The sequence below is a fragment of the Notolabrus celidotus genome, chromosome 12, assembly GCF_009762535.1.
Source record: "Notolabrus celidotus isolate fNotCel1 chromosome 12, fNotCel1.pri, whole genome shotgun sequence".
Lineage (NCBI taxonomy): Eukaryota > Metazoa > Chordata > Actinopteri > Labriformes > Labridae > Notolabrus > Notolabrus celidotus.
In genome coordinates this window covers 1,245,966-1,263,516 of record NC_048283.1, presented here as the reverse complement: position 1 = coordinate 1,263,516, position 17,551 = coordinate 1,245,966, and the positions used below count along the sequence as shown (strand labels likewise).

Here is a 17,551-nt window from a genome sequence, read left to right as displayed (position 1 = left end):
TGTGAGCAGCCGTGTATATTCAGCCAACATGTAAACATTAGATCAACGTGCTGGAGAGCCGAGGCCACACCCACTTCCTGAGGGGGCGTGGTCAGAGGGAAAACAGAGTGTTCTGAGGAGGGCTGAAGAAGAGGGATTTTCAGGCAGACCAAAATCTGATTTCAAAGTGTTTTTTTGAGCATAAACTTTAAAGACATGTTTTGGGGACCTCTTAGACCAATATATATTGATGAAAAAAGCGTGATATGTCACCTTTAAAGTTGTCAACCTTTGTGTCTGTGTTGTTGTTGGCAGCAGTTTTGTATTGATCCTCTTTAAAAAAAAAAGCGCACGTGGAGACCTGACGCGCAGCCGCAGCCGCCAGCTGAGCGTCTCCGCTGTGCGCAACACCTTTAACAGCTGATTCACATCCAAACATGCTTTAAACTTAAACACCTCCCTGATAGATGAACCAAAAATGAGACCACGTGATGTTTGTTCCACGTGACGGAAAATTGATAACAAAAATGTGCGTTTCGAGTAATTTCTTCACAATCAATTAATCGATAATCGATTAATTGTGGTCATCCCTAGTACTATCTATAAATTAATCATCACTTGTCCTTGTTTAGCCGTCACAGGTTGTAATGTGACACTTGTTAAATTTGTTTGGCTTGTTCTGCTGTAAGACTTTTGGATTCTGAAGATCCTCTTCACCTGAAATGATCCGATCAGTGCTAAGTTGGTAGAAGTTGCTGTTTCAGTAAGTTTTGTGTCACCTCTTCAAACTTTCCTCTCCTGGCTCTCTCAGTCCGGTTCAGATTACCTGTCAGGACGCCGCTTGTCTCACGCTACAGTAGCTCTTTGGCTCAGTCTGACATGAAGCTCTGATATCACGACTCTGCCTCCTCAAGCTAATGCGTTCTGCTGTCACTCCTGTCCATCACATGTTCTTTCCTCTCTTCCCTCTCTCCCTCTTCTCCTTCGCCTCTTCCCGCCATCCAGCGGCTCGTGTGCGGGAAGTTTCTGACACACTATACACTCTGTAATGTATACACACCCGCCATAATGGAGGCTATCGACGGCTGGTCGGAAGAGTGATGAATGCTCGGTATTAATAATTCATGTCAGGATGAGGAGTCATGCTGCTGAGGACAGGGCCAGCTCAGCAGTCTGCCTTCACGGACTGAAACATCACATCCTCATTTCTCACTGGGAACATGACAGGAGGTTTAAGATAAGCCTGAATCAAATGTTCTATAAATGTCACTCTTTACTCCACCTCTTCTTTTGTGTGGTTTTGCTTTCTCCTTGATTTCTATCAGTTTGATTATTCCCTGCATCTTCCTGATCAACCTTTATTTAAAGCTGCAGTGACTAACTTTTGTTTGGCGCCCCCTGTAAGTCTTGAAACCCAAATTCCACCAGATCCATGTCCGGTCCGTCTCTGATCCGTCTCATCACCTGATCTGATAGGTTTCTATTCTAGACAATGTGTTAACTTCCACTGGATCCGATCCGTTGCGTTCCAGCTGCGTCTCTGATCCGGCAGGTCGGAGTCCTCCGGATCAGATACACAGGACTTCTCAACAGCATCAATCTCAACAGAGCAGATGGAGCGGGACAGGAAGTCAGGTTTCACCAAAACAAAATGAAAACATCCGGTTAATTTTCAGAATAAAACACTCTGTGTTATCACCAGATCGTATTTCACTTAACTACAACAACAAACCAAAGTCATGATGAGCGGAGCCAGGCCTGGAGTCAACAGGTCAGAGGTTTTCAGAGGACCAGAAAGACAACATGGATGAGATTGAAGAAAGCTTTATTGCCAAGTGAGCTCGCGCAAGACAGTAAGGACAATAAATATGGAAACCTAAAATCTAATCTAGTAAAAATACTAACTGTACAAAGAAAGGTATAGAAGTACTTTTAAAGTTATATTTTTTTAGGCTTTTGACCTTTATTTGATAAGACAGCTGAAGAGAGACAGGAACTGTGGGGAGTAGAGAGTGGGGGAAGACATGCAGGACATGGTCGCGGCCAGGAGTCGAACCGGCAACCTCTGCGACAAGGACTATAGTCTCTGTATGTGGGGCGCTTAGACCGTTAGGCCACCAGCGCCCCTGTATAGAAGTACTTTTAGACATGACATGAAATAAGTTAAATGAGCTTAAGCCAGAGTGCACATTTTAGTAGATGAGTATAATAATAAAATAATAAAAGTGAGGAGAGGAGGAGGAGAATCCTTGATTCAGCAATTACCTGCAAGAAAACCTCGGTCACATGACTCCAGCTGTCGATGTTGATGGATGAGAGAGCACCGAGCCCATTGAAGCACTTTTAAGCACTAAAACTTGCTATCTAGAAATTGTCAGTCTTGTTGCTGATGATCCTCTTTGACTTTTTGGATCTTAAAGAGGAATCAGTATTGATTTTTACATGTTTCACAAACAGCTGAGAATCCATGCAGGGGCTTTAATGTGTTTAATAATCCTAGTTAATCTCCTGTGGAGCAATACTTGAGCCAGAGAGAACAAAAGGACACATTTTCCATCCATTGTCCTCTGAAATAAAGTCATAATGCACAAAAATATGTTCCTTTTTTTGCAGTTGTGACAGATAAAACCGAAAGAGAAGAACAAAACCGGATAGTTTTTTCTTCTTGAACCACAAAATAGAGAGACTTGTCTTCATGCAAAGTATTTTGACTTTTCATGAGGATTGAAAGTCAGTCCAAAAGGCAGGAAAAACAAATCAGCAACTTCCTATCCTTCTTTGTATTTATTCTTTTGCCTGAAACTTGTACTAAAAGTTTCAGTTTTTACTCAAAGTTTCTCTCTCTCTCCCAGAAATGCAAAATTGAAAACTCTTCTATACTTCTCTTTTCTGTTGCTGTTTACAATTTCATTTCAGTTTTAGTTTTTGCTTCTTTGAATTAAGTGTTCCTTCTCTTGCAGAGGAGATAGTAAAAGTCCATCAGCAGCCATAAAGTAGCGCGCCTTCATGGCCTTATTACCTTTTAAAGACGCCTCGCTCTGATGCACTTCATCTGTCTTGCTGTCGGCAGATAGAACATCACTCTCTCACTTCTCCTACCTTAACTTTTCCATCAGGTGAAACCTCGGGGGAGTATTTAGAAAGTCCAAATGTCTGGGATGTTTACCTCGCGAAGCTCCGGCTCCGTGCCAGCAATCACACTGTTGTCAGGATGGCGAAGGAATGTGTGGCCAATCAGGAATGCCGGTGAACCAGGCACCTCTTTCATTTGGACCCGGAGGAATGTCTGCTGGGTAAATTTTCTGCATCAATCTTGGTCGATGGAGGTGTGTGTGTATGTGTGTGTGTGTGTGTGGAGGGAGGGTAGGGGGGGTTGGATTTCCCCCTCGTTAGCGGTGTGTGTCTCCACATGCAGCGGGGCCGGCCATCGCCGACGAGCCGTCAGGAGATAAGAGGAACGAGCTCCCTGTGAGGATACTCTGCGGTCGGCTGTTCGTTTCTGCAGCGGAGGATAATATTTCCATTGTTCATGCTGCCTTTATGGACACATATATATTATTCATGGATTCCTGAGAGCTGGCGAGCCACGGCTGACTTTATGTGTGCATACATGTAAACTTTTTCATCTCCAGACCACAGCGGCTGCACTCCAAAATCAACCCCAGGTCTGAGCCGTGAGACCAGCAGGGTATGATTGATGACCTTCAGAATAAAGAGAGACGCACATATAATAGTTTTCTGTGTCTAAATGTCTCATGGAGAAGAAAAACCATCATTGTTTCCCCAGACTTTGGTTCTGATCCGTCATTGGTGGAGATCTCCAGCTCTGATCTTTGAGCTTCTTGTCTTCTGAGGTGTTTTTCCTCTCCCTCCCCCCGCTCCTTAAAAAGCCATCCGTCATCACGGCCCCTGTGTTTTACACTCTCCCCTCTAACTGGTGTTTGATTAATCTGTGGCAGCCAAAGGTTAGCCTGGCGCTCGTGCACCTCTGCTAACTACTTTGCTAACCTCTCAAAGTCTCAGAGGGGGAAACCCGGGACTGTCACTCAAAGACGTAAAAGCAGTAAAAGTCATCTGCAGAGACGGACGAGGAGAGGGGGGAGAACAAAGGGGAGGGAGACTGTTCAGTTTCCATAAATATTATCCCCGCCGCCGTTTCCTCTGGAGGTGAAACGTCCGTCGTTTGTTAGTGTTAGTGTTAGCATTAGCGCTGGGCTAGCAAGCGCTGCCGTCTGGGAGCTAAAGGGGGGCCCGGGAGCCGAGCCGGGCCGAGCCAAGCTGAGCCTCCCTGTAATTATGAGTTCAAACGCTGGAAGAGGGCGGCTCGCTGACTGACGGGGTGACTGACAGGCCGTCCAGGGGCCTCGCCGGGCCCCTAATGGAGGCTTCTGGTAGACAGCAGCTTGATTTATCTGGCCCCAAATGGACCTCTAAACATGGCTGAACACAGATCCCACTGTGAACGCAGGACCACCGCCATTAACAGCCAGGTCTCTTACTCCCCGTGTGTGTGAGGAAGTCCACCATGTATAATACACTATATGCATGTGTAATCATGTTTAATTTGGCCAGGTGGGTGTTTTACATTCATGGCTGTGTGTTTGTTAATGTCTACAAGTATATTTCATAGATTATGTATGTTTCTGCTTTTCAGAAGTCTTGCAAACATGTTTCATTTGCAGCATTTTGTGTTTTTAAAGTGAAATCTGAGGGATTAGTTCACCATGTTGAGTTTTTATGCTCACATTCAAACCAACAAATCAGGGTGCAACCAAAATTTGCACCTGGTCAAACCTCATGATAGTGGACAAAGCAACAGAGACCTTCAGGACAGTGTTGCAAACTCCTCAGGGGGGAAAGGAGCTATTGGCTGTCCTTGTAGTTGCTAAATGACATCATTATTTAATTTGCATCATCTGAATTGTAAGGGATGCTGCAGGAGAGACGTGTAACATAGAGGGAGAGACAACAAGAGGTTAAAAAACACCCTAAATATGTTTATATTTACACTAAACAAATCAAAGTAAAACATGAAATGTTCCAACCAGAACATATTCTACATGTTTATTGTATATAATCTACATTAACTATCTAAAAGGACCAAGAAGAGAGAGTAGACCGGATCAGCCAGCGGTGTCTTCGTACATGCGTGATACATTAACAGTCTGGATGCTGAGAGGTGAACGCCTCCTGCTCTGAATGCAGCGAGGAGGGACTCACAGCAGCATCCACTGCTCGATGAGTAGAGTAAGAACGATACATGATTCCACCTCAGCCTCCAAAAGTCTCCATTAACACCAGAAAGAGTCACTAGATTTGTAGTTTGTTTGAAAAAGGAAGCTAGAGGGGTCTGAAAACTAAGTTGGTGACACTGCTTCAGTATGATGAAAGTTACATTCATACCAGACGTCTTTGCTGTTCTCCTCTTGGAAGTGATTCTCCTCCTTCGACCTTGGATGTTATTATTCATCCTGTTACGTCTCTCTCTTCAGGGTTTGCGTTGGTCGCATGTCTTTAACATCGACCGCCCTGGTCCCTCTCTTGCAGGGGGCATTATCACTTCAACTCATTCCTACGTCCTGCAGAAATTTTTTAAGATAGCTAGCTGGAAAAAATCAGTATATAGTCGGGGTGAAATTTAAGTCTGTTAGCATTCAAACGGATGCAGGTACAAAGCACTGAGGTGCAGAAGGGCTCACCTCGGCAAGAGCCTGATCCCTGCTGTTAGAGCGAGCCTGAACAAAAGGCCTCTCTGAATTACACAACTCTGTCTGAGTGTTGATGTCTTGGTGGACAGTTTGTTGAGCCTACAGTGTATGCTCTATGTTTGTCTATGTCTGTAGAAATGCAGAAAGGTGCCGTGGAAAAGAATCTCCCCAAGGGGACAATAAAGTCTAAAGTCTAAACAAGCAGCTCACCAAGTTGTCAGCAGGGTGCTCGTTCAACAGTGAAGAAGCATCCATGAACTTGCAGGTGATGATTATGACACAACATGTTAATCAGAGAGCCAATATAAGGTGTGTTTGAATCCATGCAGCGCTTACAGACGAACCTGCAGCCACACAAGAACTCTAACTCTGATACTTCTTTACACCCGGTGTTCAAATCAATCAAACCTCTTCCATCCATGTGCATATTTTAAGATGTACAAGTCTAACCCTGCCCCCATGTCCACTCTGCCCGTATCCGTGCATGCACTCCTGTGTCAGCTGACTGTTTGCACATTACCGAGTGTGTGTTCAAGCAGAGAGAGTGTGTGTGTGAATGGCAGGCTCTTAGGTGCTCTGTGTGTTTGTGTATCAGATTAAAGGACCGACGGGAGCCGAGAAACTTCCTCTACCTCTCTCTCTCTCAGTCATTTTCAGACTACCCCCCAGGAGGTGTTTCACTCCAGGAACACACACACACACTTACACCCATCAGTCCTCCTCACACACACACACACACACACACACACACACACACACAGACACACACACACAGTGAGACCCCTCTGGAGGCTGAATGGAGCACAGAGGGGTGACGGTGGTCTGGTTTGTTTTCTCTCAGACAGTCTGTTTATGTGACTGTCTGTCTTATCAATGAAAGGCTGTCTTTCATGCAGACGGCTGACACTCAGTGTTCTATATGTGCAGGTGTGTGTGTGTGTGTGTGAGTGTGTGTGTCAGAGGTGGGCTGTGCTGGAGGTGAGGGACTTTACCTTTCATCCTCTGATGAGGAGCCACAGCAAAGCAAACTGTACATCTGTGCACAGTGAGCAGACTCATGCACACGTAAAGGTGCCAGGTGTGAAGTGACATAATTGTGGTGAGGAGAGCAGAGTTTCTTTAAAAAGAACTGGCTGTTAGCATCACTGTTTCTGAATTGGGTGGGGTTTTTTTTCACTGAGGCTCATTTGCATAGAAAGGGGCCGATGTTGTCCCAGATAAATGCATGATGACTCATCTGTTTTCAGTCACCAGAGCACCTTTTGTTTTGAACACTAATGCCTTAATGCACCCAACATGGACTTTTAGATTCCCTGAGGAGGCGCAGTTTCACAGCACCCTGATGTATTCATTCAATATGCAAAGACCACTGCTGCACAGTGACACTTGTTGCTCTGCAGCACGAGAGCAAGTGTTGCTCTAACCCAAGACATCCACCAGATCAGCGTCCGGTCCGTCTCCGTGCTCTCTCATCCGTCAACACCCACCAGTTTCATTTTCAGAACATCTCAGACTGCATCTGCAACGAGAGTCAGTACAAAGCTGAGTTTGCATCAATGCCGACCCTCATATAAGGATCTCAATAAGTCTCTGACCCCGAGGGCTCAGAGACGCAGCTTCCAGTGGAAGTTAACACATTGACTAGAATAGAAATATTTTAGATCTGATGCTGTGACGGATCAGAGACGGATCGGACACGGATCCGGTGGAATTTGGCCATCAGGCAGCCAATCAGCACAGCGCCTCACACACTCAGATCACTGATCTACAATGAGGCTTGAAACTAAGAGGCTGCAGATCTTCCACAGAGGCTGCTTCTGCACCTTTTCACAAATTTTGGACCTTCAACTTAAGTCTTTAAAAAACACCAACAATCCCAAAGGGGGTCCACCAAATGAAACCTGATCTGGACTGAACTCTACAACATTTCCCATTTCATTTACGCCCCCCCCTCTCTGCCACCTGTAAACTTTCTCTGTCCTCCGTTTTCCCCCTCCCTCTTTCTCTCGTCTGCTCTCTGGTGTGATGGAGAGATCACATCAGACTGTCATTTGTGGGACAGACAGCAGACAGATGAAAGCAGATCAATGGGGAATAAAACAGACAATAAAAGTCTGATTTGTTCTTTGATTCTGTCAGCTGTGGGATCAGAGGACAGGAAGGAGAGGGGAAAGGAAGGGAAGGCAGAGAGGAGGAGATCATTTATGACTTCATCGCTCCTCCATCTGTCTGATTCAGATCTTTCTTTTCATGTGCTTTCTATCTTTGTGGCTTTAACTACACAGCCTTTAAGAGTCTCTGTCTTTGGGTCAAATATCATGTATGTACTGCAAAAATAAGGGGGAAACGGAGTGATCGAGGGAGATCAAGACAAGGGGCTCATGCTTTTGTGAATGGGGTCTGATGGCTTTGCAGCAAATACGTCCATCTCTGCAGGGATGAACTTTCAGTGAACGCCCTTATATGGTCGGCATTTCCTCCTCCATGGACTATATAGTAACCACAGACTTTAAAACATGAATTTAGTCAAATTGACGTCACCTGTTGGTTTCTGAAGGGATGTAATGAAATGCTGATTCAACCTAACTTTTGATCAACCCAGAGACATATTTTGATATGACATTGACTTAGGATTCTGAGCTTTTGAAGCCAGCCTCAAGTGGACACTTGAGGAACTGCAGCCGAGGTTACGGCTAATTTTACAGCTACATCAATCTACTGTTGCAATTCCAGTACTTTTTCTTTATTTATTAGTCCCAAAACTTTTAAAAACTGTGCTCAGAGGAGAAGTAGCATTGGTTTAGTTAAATTTTTTGTGTCATACACCAAAAAAGAGTCCAGGTTTCATGGAGTCACAAGACAGAGCGTGAGCAGCATGAGGCAAAAAGAAGAAATACATCCCTGAAAATGTCAAACAATGTGAGAAACCTCAAAATATTAATGCAATATTGCTCCTCAGACTTAGTATCTTCAGCATATTTGAAGCACTGGCTATAACTTGCAGAAATGAGACATAAATCTGGAACATCTTACAATTCATCTTATAATAAAGAAACAAACAGAACACACTGAGTTTCCTTCACCCCCTGTCATATTTTTCCTCATGTTTGTCCTTGCACGTGTCTAACTCTCTTTATTTCATCCCTTTGTTTGTTTTCCATGTTTTAATCACTCTGTATTTTGTATTTTAGTGACCCTTTAATTCCATCTCCTCGTCTTTCTGCCTTAAATACTACTTCCCCTTCGTACGTTTATTAATCCTCATCCTTTATATTTCCTCGCCTGTCTTCTCCTCGCTCCACTTTTCATCTGTCTTCCTCTGAGTCCACCCTCTGATCCTCTCCCTGACTGTCTCTCACCCCTCCCAGCTCCGACCACATCACATGTTAATAATAAAGTCTCCTCCAGCTCCACCACATCTATGAGGAAATCCTCTGGCAGGTCATCCATGTCTGTCTGATAAAGAACAGCACAGATGCTTCACGGAGGCTCTCCTCGCTCCTCCTCCCTCCTCTCGTACTACAGCTTGAGCTGGGTCCAGAGCTCCGTTCTGACCCTGCTGGAACCGATGTGGATTGCGTGTTATCCGCAGCCCGCAACCGCTGCGGCATTTAATGAGCCCGAACCTGATTAAAACCTGGGGAAGATAAATAAAATGAAACCTGACCTGATCAGGCCGGAGGGAATTTAGAGAAATGAGATCCAGACCCGGGCCGAACCGTCTGGTGGTCAGGGCGGGGATGATTCAGGTTTGGGCTGAGGACCAAAACTCCATCACAGAACTCCTGTCTGATCTTAGTAAGAGAACTTTACGGAGCTAAATCTGGAACATTTGAACTCTGAGCAGACTTTTGAATGACACGCTGCTACTTGAACTGCAGCTCTGACTATTTTCAAATCAACATAGTAAAGTAATGCTTTCAACAACAGCTGATGTTCTTATTTATGGAAGCCCAGAGGGATGGATGAGGAAACACAGATGAACTGTAGTCCATTTATTACGTCTGACCTCGATGGGACTCCTGTTTTTATGAGATAAGAGCAGGTGGAGAGGAGAAGGATCGTCTCTGTAGGCACCTCATTCTTCCTCATTTATTAAAAAGTATTAAAAAGTTTCAGGAGGTTTCTCTTGAAGATAATTTATCAATGCAACATTTCTTCATCTGTGAGAGCAGGAAAGTTGAAACACAAAACATATTAAAGGTAGATGTTTATCCCTGTGAGTCATAGATTTGAGACATGACAGTGATGTTCAACAACTTAAGACTATCCAAAATAAGAAGTCTGAGTTGGGTTGGATCTGGTGTGGATAAGTGGTTAAATAATGCGCCGCATTTACAGAGGCTACAGTCTTCAAAATCAACACACTTCCCACTCTCTCCCCAGTTTCCTACTCTATTACAGTCCTTAATGATAAAGGCTCCATAAACCTGCGTGAATAGACGTCTAATTCACAAAGTACGTGCAGGAGGTTAACGGACAAATTCCACCAGATCCGTCTCCGATCTGTCACAGCACCGGATCTGATCGGTTTCTATTCTAGTCAATGTGTTAACTTCCACTGGATCCACTCTGCTGCATCTCTGATCCTGCAGGTCGGAGTACTCCGGATCAGATACACAAGACTTCTATTCTTGCCGAATGCCGGAGCACGACGCATCAATCTCAACAGAGCAGATGGAGCGGAGACAGGAAGTCAGGTTTCACCAAAACAAAATGAAAACATCCGGTTAATTTTCAGAATAAAACACTCTGTGCTATCACCAGATCGTATTTCACTTAACTACAACAACAAACCAAAGTCATGATGAGCGGAGCCAGGCCTGGAGTCAACAGGTCAGAGGTTTTCAGAGGACCAGAAAGACAACATGGATGAGGAGAGGAGGAGGAGGAGAATCCTTGATTCAGTGATTACCGCGGGGAAACCTCGGTCACATGACTCCAGCTGTCCACCGGTCCTGCTCCGGACTGCAGCAGATCAGAGATGGACTGGAGACGAATCTGGTGGAAGTTCCAGTTGAATGTTGTCTGAGGGGGAAAGGTGCAGACGGATGCAGAGGCGGAAAAACACCAAAACTTGGCGAGCACCCCAGAAGAACCTGCTTCAGTACCAAGCCACACAAGTGGCTTCACTTCTCGATGTTATGGAGTCACTAACTGTTGGTAAAGATCCTTATATGAGGGTTAGCGTTGATGCAAACTCAGCTGTGTACTGACTCTCGTTGTCGAAGCAGTCTGAGGTGAAGTGATTCACACCAACAAATTAGCACCGACTGTAGCTGCTTCTGACTCTAACCTTTGACATCTTGACTCTGCAACATCTAAGCAAACCACATTAGTGTAAGAGGAAGTGGAATCACTTGAGGAGTGGGAGTGGTTTTGCATGCACGGTATGCAAGTCACTAACTCCTGTCATTATGTCATCACAGGATCCAATTCAAATCACCTTGTAGGAGTTTTTAGGTAGGTGGGCTGCAGAAACAATGCAGAGGCCTTTTCTCTTCTGTATTCTCAGGGTTTTTATGCAGCGTTTGTCCCATTTGGGCAATTTATCCTCACTGTTGTAGATATTTTGTCTCTGCATCTTGGGAGGCCAGCATACAGAAATCCCACTGAAGGAATTTTTACAACTGCGTCTGGGTTTTTCCCAGTTTCTCTTTGAGAGTCTTGAAATAGAACTCGTGACGGTTACCGAATGAAGCAATCAGGTGACACAGCACAAAGACATGGATGTAATTAGAAACAGGAGAAACATAAATATAGGTGCTGTAAAATAAGAATTTTAATACTTTGTGACTAACATGAGAAAATACTAAGTTGAACCAACTGTAAAATTTAAAGAGGGAAGGAAATGAATGACTACAAAGACAGAGGAAGTTAAAAAAAATAGAATAAAACTGAATTGAATTATAATAAATGTATTTTTCCTGCCTCAAGGTAAAGATCATAAAAGCTCCTTTGGTCTCCTGAAGATCCAGTCGTCACTGTGACCCCGCTGAGCTCCAGCTATCACTCGTCTTGATTGAATATTCAAAGTTTTTAGAGAAGTGAATACATTAAGAAGAAGTTTCCCACCGTGCTTACCACATCATTTCTCGTTGTGTCCTGTTGCTGGGCACCAAGCAGAGATTTAATAAGTCATCCATGTTGGAAAGCTGTCACGCTGAGAGGAGATTAAAGAAGCAGAGATTATGGACTGAAGGTATTTTTGTCCTGGAGCTTTAATTAAACAGTCTGATAGTTCAGCGCCAACAATCTCACTGATTTTTACAACCTGAAGAGTCGACACTGACCTGAGAAACCTCTTCATCATCACGCCCATCAGGTAAACTCTGACCCCAGTTCACTCTGCTCAGTATCAAAGGTGAATTTCAACCTCATGTAGTCCGTCCAAACCTCCTCGCCTCATTTTTCTGGCACAGGAGCTTCAAACTGCAACAAACAAAACCGCAGCGGGGTGCTGTTTGCATTCTGCTTTGGTCGTGGGAAGCTCTTGTTTGGCCGTAAAGTAAATGAAATCAACCTTTGCTGCACACAAGACAATGTGTGCAGTTTGATGCTGTCAGCCGCATCCACCACAGACTGTAAACTTGTGTTTTCAGTCAAGTTATGAGGCAGAGGACCAAAGTGAAGGGGTGATTGAAACAGCCATTTGTGTGCTGTGGTTTGCAGAGAGAGACAGATGCTGCAGTAAGAAGACAGGCTTGTAAAAATCAAAGAAAAGGAAGTAATGGCGGTGATTATTAATGTAATACTTTCATATTAGTCATTATTACATAAAGCCTAAAGAACTCTTTGGTGAAACAACCTGGAGGTCGAGTCGACGCTCTCTGGAGTAATCACGAGCACAATCCATCACCGAGCGGTGGTCGGACCCTCAGAGAGGGAAGGCGGAGGCGGTATTCTGCTTTCTTAAGTTTCCGCTGAGTTGTAGGTAAAAAGTTACTGTGGTTTAAAAAACAAAGACAGATTCAGTGACTGTCAATCCAAAGAACCGGGAAAGATCAAAAGTTCAGGCAGAGAAAAGAGTCCAAAGAGTCTAAAGGAACGGTGTTTGGATCTTTGTATGAGTGAGGTCCAAAACACACCTGTACTCACTCCTGAGAGGTGACACCAAGGACAACAAAGATACTACCAAAGTCCAAAGAGGTTCACTAGGTCTGACACACTAGACTTAGCAAGACAGTTATTTTTTAAAGTTCTATTTTGGGGCTTTTTACATCTTTATTTTATAGAGGAGAGGACCGTATAGGAAACTGGGAAAGACATGTGGGAAAGAGGCCACAGGCTGGATTCAAACTCGAGCCGCCCGCTACATGGGTGCCCACCTTAACCATTAGGCTAACTCCACGCCCAAGACAGTTCTCTTTTACCTTGACATGTTTCCACTACAAACTTCCTGCAGTCTTGTCCAGAAGAGTCACGTGGTGTTGTTGTGACGTGTCTGTCAGCTGATTTAAAGAGGTTTGGTCGTCCTACATGATACGGCAGGACGACCTCCCCCGTCATAACGCCGTCATGTATGAAACTCCATGCCTTTCCTGCAACAAAACGTACATCGGCAAAACAGGCAGGATGATTTGCACACAGGAAAATGAAACCCCTGGAACACGCACACGTGCAATAGAGCAAAAAGCAGACCAAGAACATCTAAAATCAGCTATTTCAGACCTCTGCAAGAGGGAAAACCACATCATGGACCAGGAAAAGGCCGAGGTCATCCACTCAGAAGGCCACAGATATCAGCGTTGGATAAGGGAGGCTGTAGAGATCAGGAAGTGGACCTAGAGGAGAGTGAACCGGGATGAGGGGGCCGACATGCTGTCCTAAGACTGGTTTAAAGAGGTTTGGTCTTCCTGCCGTATCAGGTAGGACAACCAAACCTCTTTAATCCAGAAACAACACCTTGTGACTCTTCTGAAGAAGACTGCAGGACGTTTGTAGTGGAAACATGTCACAGTAAAAAGAAACACACTGGTCTAGTTATTAAAAGAACTGTCTTGCTATAGTACCTTTGTTGTAGCTACAAGATGAGTCATCGTATCGTCATCTTTGTTGTAGTTAAAGTGTTCGTTTGTCACATTTACAACAAACCAAAAGAACACATGATAGACACGATGCAAGATCCATATTCAGTCAAGATTTAAGGGGACAAAGAAATGAAAGAGGAAAGAAAGCATGCTCAAAAGGCAGGCCCGTAAAATGAAGTAGATGAACATGCATACTGGCACTCTCATATTTCATGCAATTAACATGCATCTGCACATTTACACCCTCTCCATCAGTATCCAGATGTTGCACCCCTCATAGAAGCCATAAAGGCGTCACATGTTTTGTTAGTTTTGCTCTGGATATGATTGAATCAGGCGACCATGTTTTCAAAAGCAGCAAAAAAGCAGCTCAAATTAAAAGGAGTCAGTCGTCAAGTGGAAGGCAGATTAAAGAGACGCAGAGATAAAAAGCACAAGAATAGAGATGAGGCGTGAAGTTGCTCAAGACCCTGTTGGTATAACATGTTTTCCAGAGTCAGCAGCAGCGTGTCCGAGTGTTAGAATGGAAGGATGAGGTAAAGTGGATCACTCAGCCAAGTCTGAGTAAAGTGTGTTGATTTATCAGACCGTGTTGTATTGTAAACGTCTGATCCCGGTTCAGCCCAGACTCACACTCTTTGTTTAAACCAGCAGGAGTCTGTCTGCTGCTCCGTGGAGGATACACCCTAAATAATAAGATTACACACTCACACAAACACACACACACACACACTGCGCTCACGTGACAGAGTTAATTGTCCACATGCGTCTGATTTTTGATGAATAAAATCCTGCTGCTTTAGGAAATGACATTTCAACAATGATCCCTGTGTGTGCGTGTCATTGCATTATTTAATTAGCTGTAAATACAGCGGCGTACGGAGCACGATGTGGTCTGCATGTATGGAAACCATATGCACGATGGGGCGAGTTGGCAGAGTGTGGGACCGTAATACAGCGGAACAATATATACAGATATGCATTCAGAGCTGTAGCTAATGGATTTTGGGCCGAGGCTGGAAACGTGTGTTTATGTCTCTGTTTTCAGAAGCAGATACAGAGAAATGTTGGGCCGCACCCACACCAGAGTTCTCTAAGTCAGATCAAGTCTTCTCAGTTAAAGCTGCAGGTTTCTTCTTCCTCCTTTTAGTAATGTACTTGATTTAGATACACTCATCCTGCATGTTTCTCAGTGTGCACAACATGTGACTATTTCATTACTTTCAATGATTCATCCATCTTTTACTCTTACATCTTTGGCCATCGACTTTAAACCCTAAATCCAAAAGAAGTGAGACATCAGTTGCAGAAAGAGCAGGTCAAGCATCAACATTTCACAAAGGTGTTCAAGTATGTTCAGTTACTCATATCACCTTCTAAAGGCAACACACGCTCTGAACTGTTGCCTCGTGTAACTGAGCGTCTGCCTCCAGCATCCAGCCTCACATGTGACAGCAGCGGTGTTGTGTGAACCTTTACAGTCATGTGACGAAGACTCTGCGTGTCATTTCACCCTGTGCTTCAACAAACAGCTGCAGCAGTGTGACTTCAGACAGACTTTATTTTAGTTTTTCATCAAGCAACATGAGAATTGCTGCATCACATGTTTTATGCAGCCCTTATTTCTAACATTTACGGTCACCCTTTTGCCCATTTTCATTCCTGGAGTTTATTTGATATCCTTCTTTTTTTAATCTAAGTTATTTCATCTGAGTAAAGTGAAACTAGCATACTGGCATTATGGGATTCTTTCACTTAACACCGGTCATTCTTCTTAGTAAGATAAGATAAGATAAGATAAGATGCTCCTTTTTTCGTCCCACAATGGGGAAATTCATGGAGTTACAGCAGCAAACAAGAAGGTGTACAGAACAAGAATTTCAACAAGAATATATATAGAAAAGAAATGTTCATCAGAGACGACTGCTTGGCCATAATTCTCCTGTCAGCCACCACCTCCACAGGGTCCAGGACTGAGCTGCCAGTAGACTGGACTAGTTGCAGACTATCTTTGGACAAACTGCATTAAGGAGCTCATTCACAAGACAGCAGCAAAAGTTTTCACCTCAGTCAGAGCAGAATTAATCGTTTTAGTAGACGTTTGCTGTCAGGGATATCTGTTATGGTCACCCTGCTCTCACAGATGAAAATCCTGCCTTTGTTATGTGACTATGCGGTCATGCACAACAGACGTAGGTACTGCATTGATCTTCATGCGTTTGAATTGCATGTGTGACTATCTAGCTGGCACTGTGTAGTCCATAGAGCACTTCCTCTTTTTGCATTCTTTATATGTCATGGAAATAAAGTAATCTTGGCTCAGCATGCTCATCAACAGTTCTTAGGTCTAAAGCAGAAAGCTCTCAACAACAAGGATCTGTCTCCTCTTTCTTTATGTCAGACTTTCAGTATCCAGCAAACTCCAACGCCCTGAGATTTTGCACCAGGCTCTCTCACTATGCACAGATCTTACTCATGCACATAAAGGCAGCTGATTCTGAAGGTGGATAAGATCTTTCAGTCTAATTGTAATGAGTTGACAAACAGACCTGGGGCGTGCACAGATCACAGTTTCAGTTTTGTTAAGTTTCACTGATGGTAGAGTTTGGTGTGTTGGTTGCTGCTGGATGAAAAATAATTTTCACTGACTTGCTGCCATATTGAAGAAAAGTCTCCACCTCAGCTGCTGTATGTTAATTCTATTTGTGTGACCCTACATGACTGATCACCTCCACCCGCTCACTTTCTCTAAAGTCAACACGTCCTCCCTGAGCGATGTGTGTGTGCGTTTGTTTCCTCTGCCGCACAAACAATGGCTGATTTATAAGATTACACATATTTACTCTGTAATCAGGGTGTGTGTGTGTGTGTGTGTGTGTGTGTGTGTGTGTGTGTCACAGAGAGAGTGCGGCGGCGGCGGCGGCGCGACGCCAACCTGAGGATATTTATCTTGTTTCAGTGAATTCTCAGAGTTCTCCTCATATTTTCCCCCCTCCATCTCTCCCTCCTTCACTCACCTCCCTCTCTCTCTCTTCCTCTCCTCCATCCTTCAAAGGAGACCATTGAGAGAAAAGCAAACATGCATGGCAGGGGCAACACACACACACACACACACACACACACTGACACACACACACACACACACACACACACACACACACACAGGGACAGGGATCCTGCTGCCAAGGGTGTGTTTTCGTGTTTTTAGTTCGACTTATTTAGTGTGGTTTTTGGAGTTAGTCAGCAACGTGTTCATGACTCTGTGTGTGTGTGTTTTCAGGAGTGTGTGTGTGTGTGTGTTTATGATTATATAAGTGTGTGTTTTCAGTGCATGTATGTTTCAGACAGAGTGTGTTTGTGTGTTATTCAGCAGCGTCATAGATCAGGTCAGTAGTCTATGAAAAGATGGACGGCGTGGAAGCGTGCGTCATCTCGTTAGCATCACAGTAGCGTTAGCATTGCTAGCTTCTGAATTAGCTCACGGCTTCTTCAGTTACGAGTTTGTGAAAGCTTGACTCCGCCTGCCAGACCTCCTTACCTCCAAATTAGTGTCGTTTTCACTGGGACCACAACCAAAACCATCACCTCAGACCTGGCTCCCTGTGTGTCAGTGTGTGTGTGTGTCAGTGTGTGTCAGCATGTGTGTGTGTTTGTTGGCTTCTCAGGTCTCTCTGGTCTGGACTGCATCAAGTGTGTGGTTCAATGTTTGACCGTAGTGGCGCTCAGGTTGTGTGTAGGTGTGCAAAGAAATATGTGCTCCTTTTAGTCTGTGTGTGTGTGTGTGTGTGTGTGTGTGTTCTGTGTGTGTGTGTGTGTGTGTGTTCTGTGTGTGTG

The 17,551-nt window shown here is 44.3% G+C and overlaps 1 protein-coding gene across 5 annotated transcripts in view; it reads left to right on the top strand.

Moving 5' to 3' along the window:
• bbs9 (Bardet-Biedl syndrome 9) overlaps positions 1–17,551 on the top strand; it is a 123,097-nt gene that overhangs the window by 93,677 nt on the left and 11,869 nt on the right. The window contains exons 19-20 of one of the 5 annotated variants that reach the window (XR_004633385.1): positions 3,096–3,272; positions 3,395–3,685. The exons of 2 other annotated variants lie outside the window; for them this stretch is intronic. Coding sequence is in view for 2 of the 3 variants with exons in the window: in XM_034698555.1 (XP_034554446.1) it covers positions 985–1,080 (96 nt within the window). In the remaining variant the exon portion in view is untranslated. Of the gene's footprint in view, positions 1–984; positions 1,229–3,095; positions 3,687–17,551 lie in introns of those variants that run through there. 2 more of the 5 variants (XM_034698557.1, XM_034698555.1) reach the window with 2 other exon arrangements.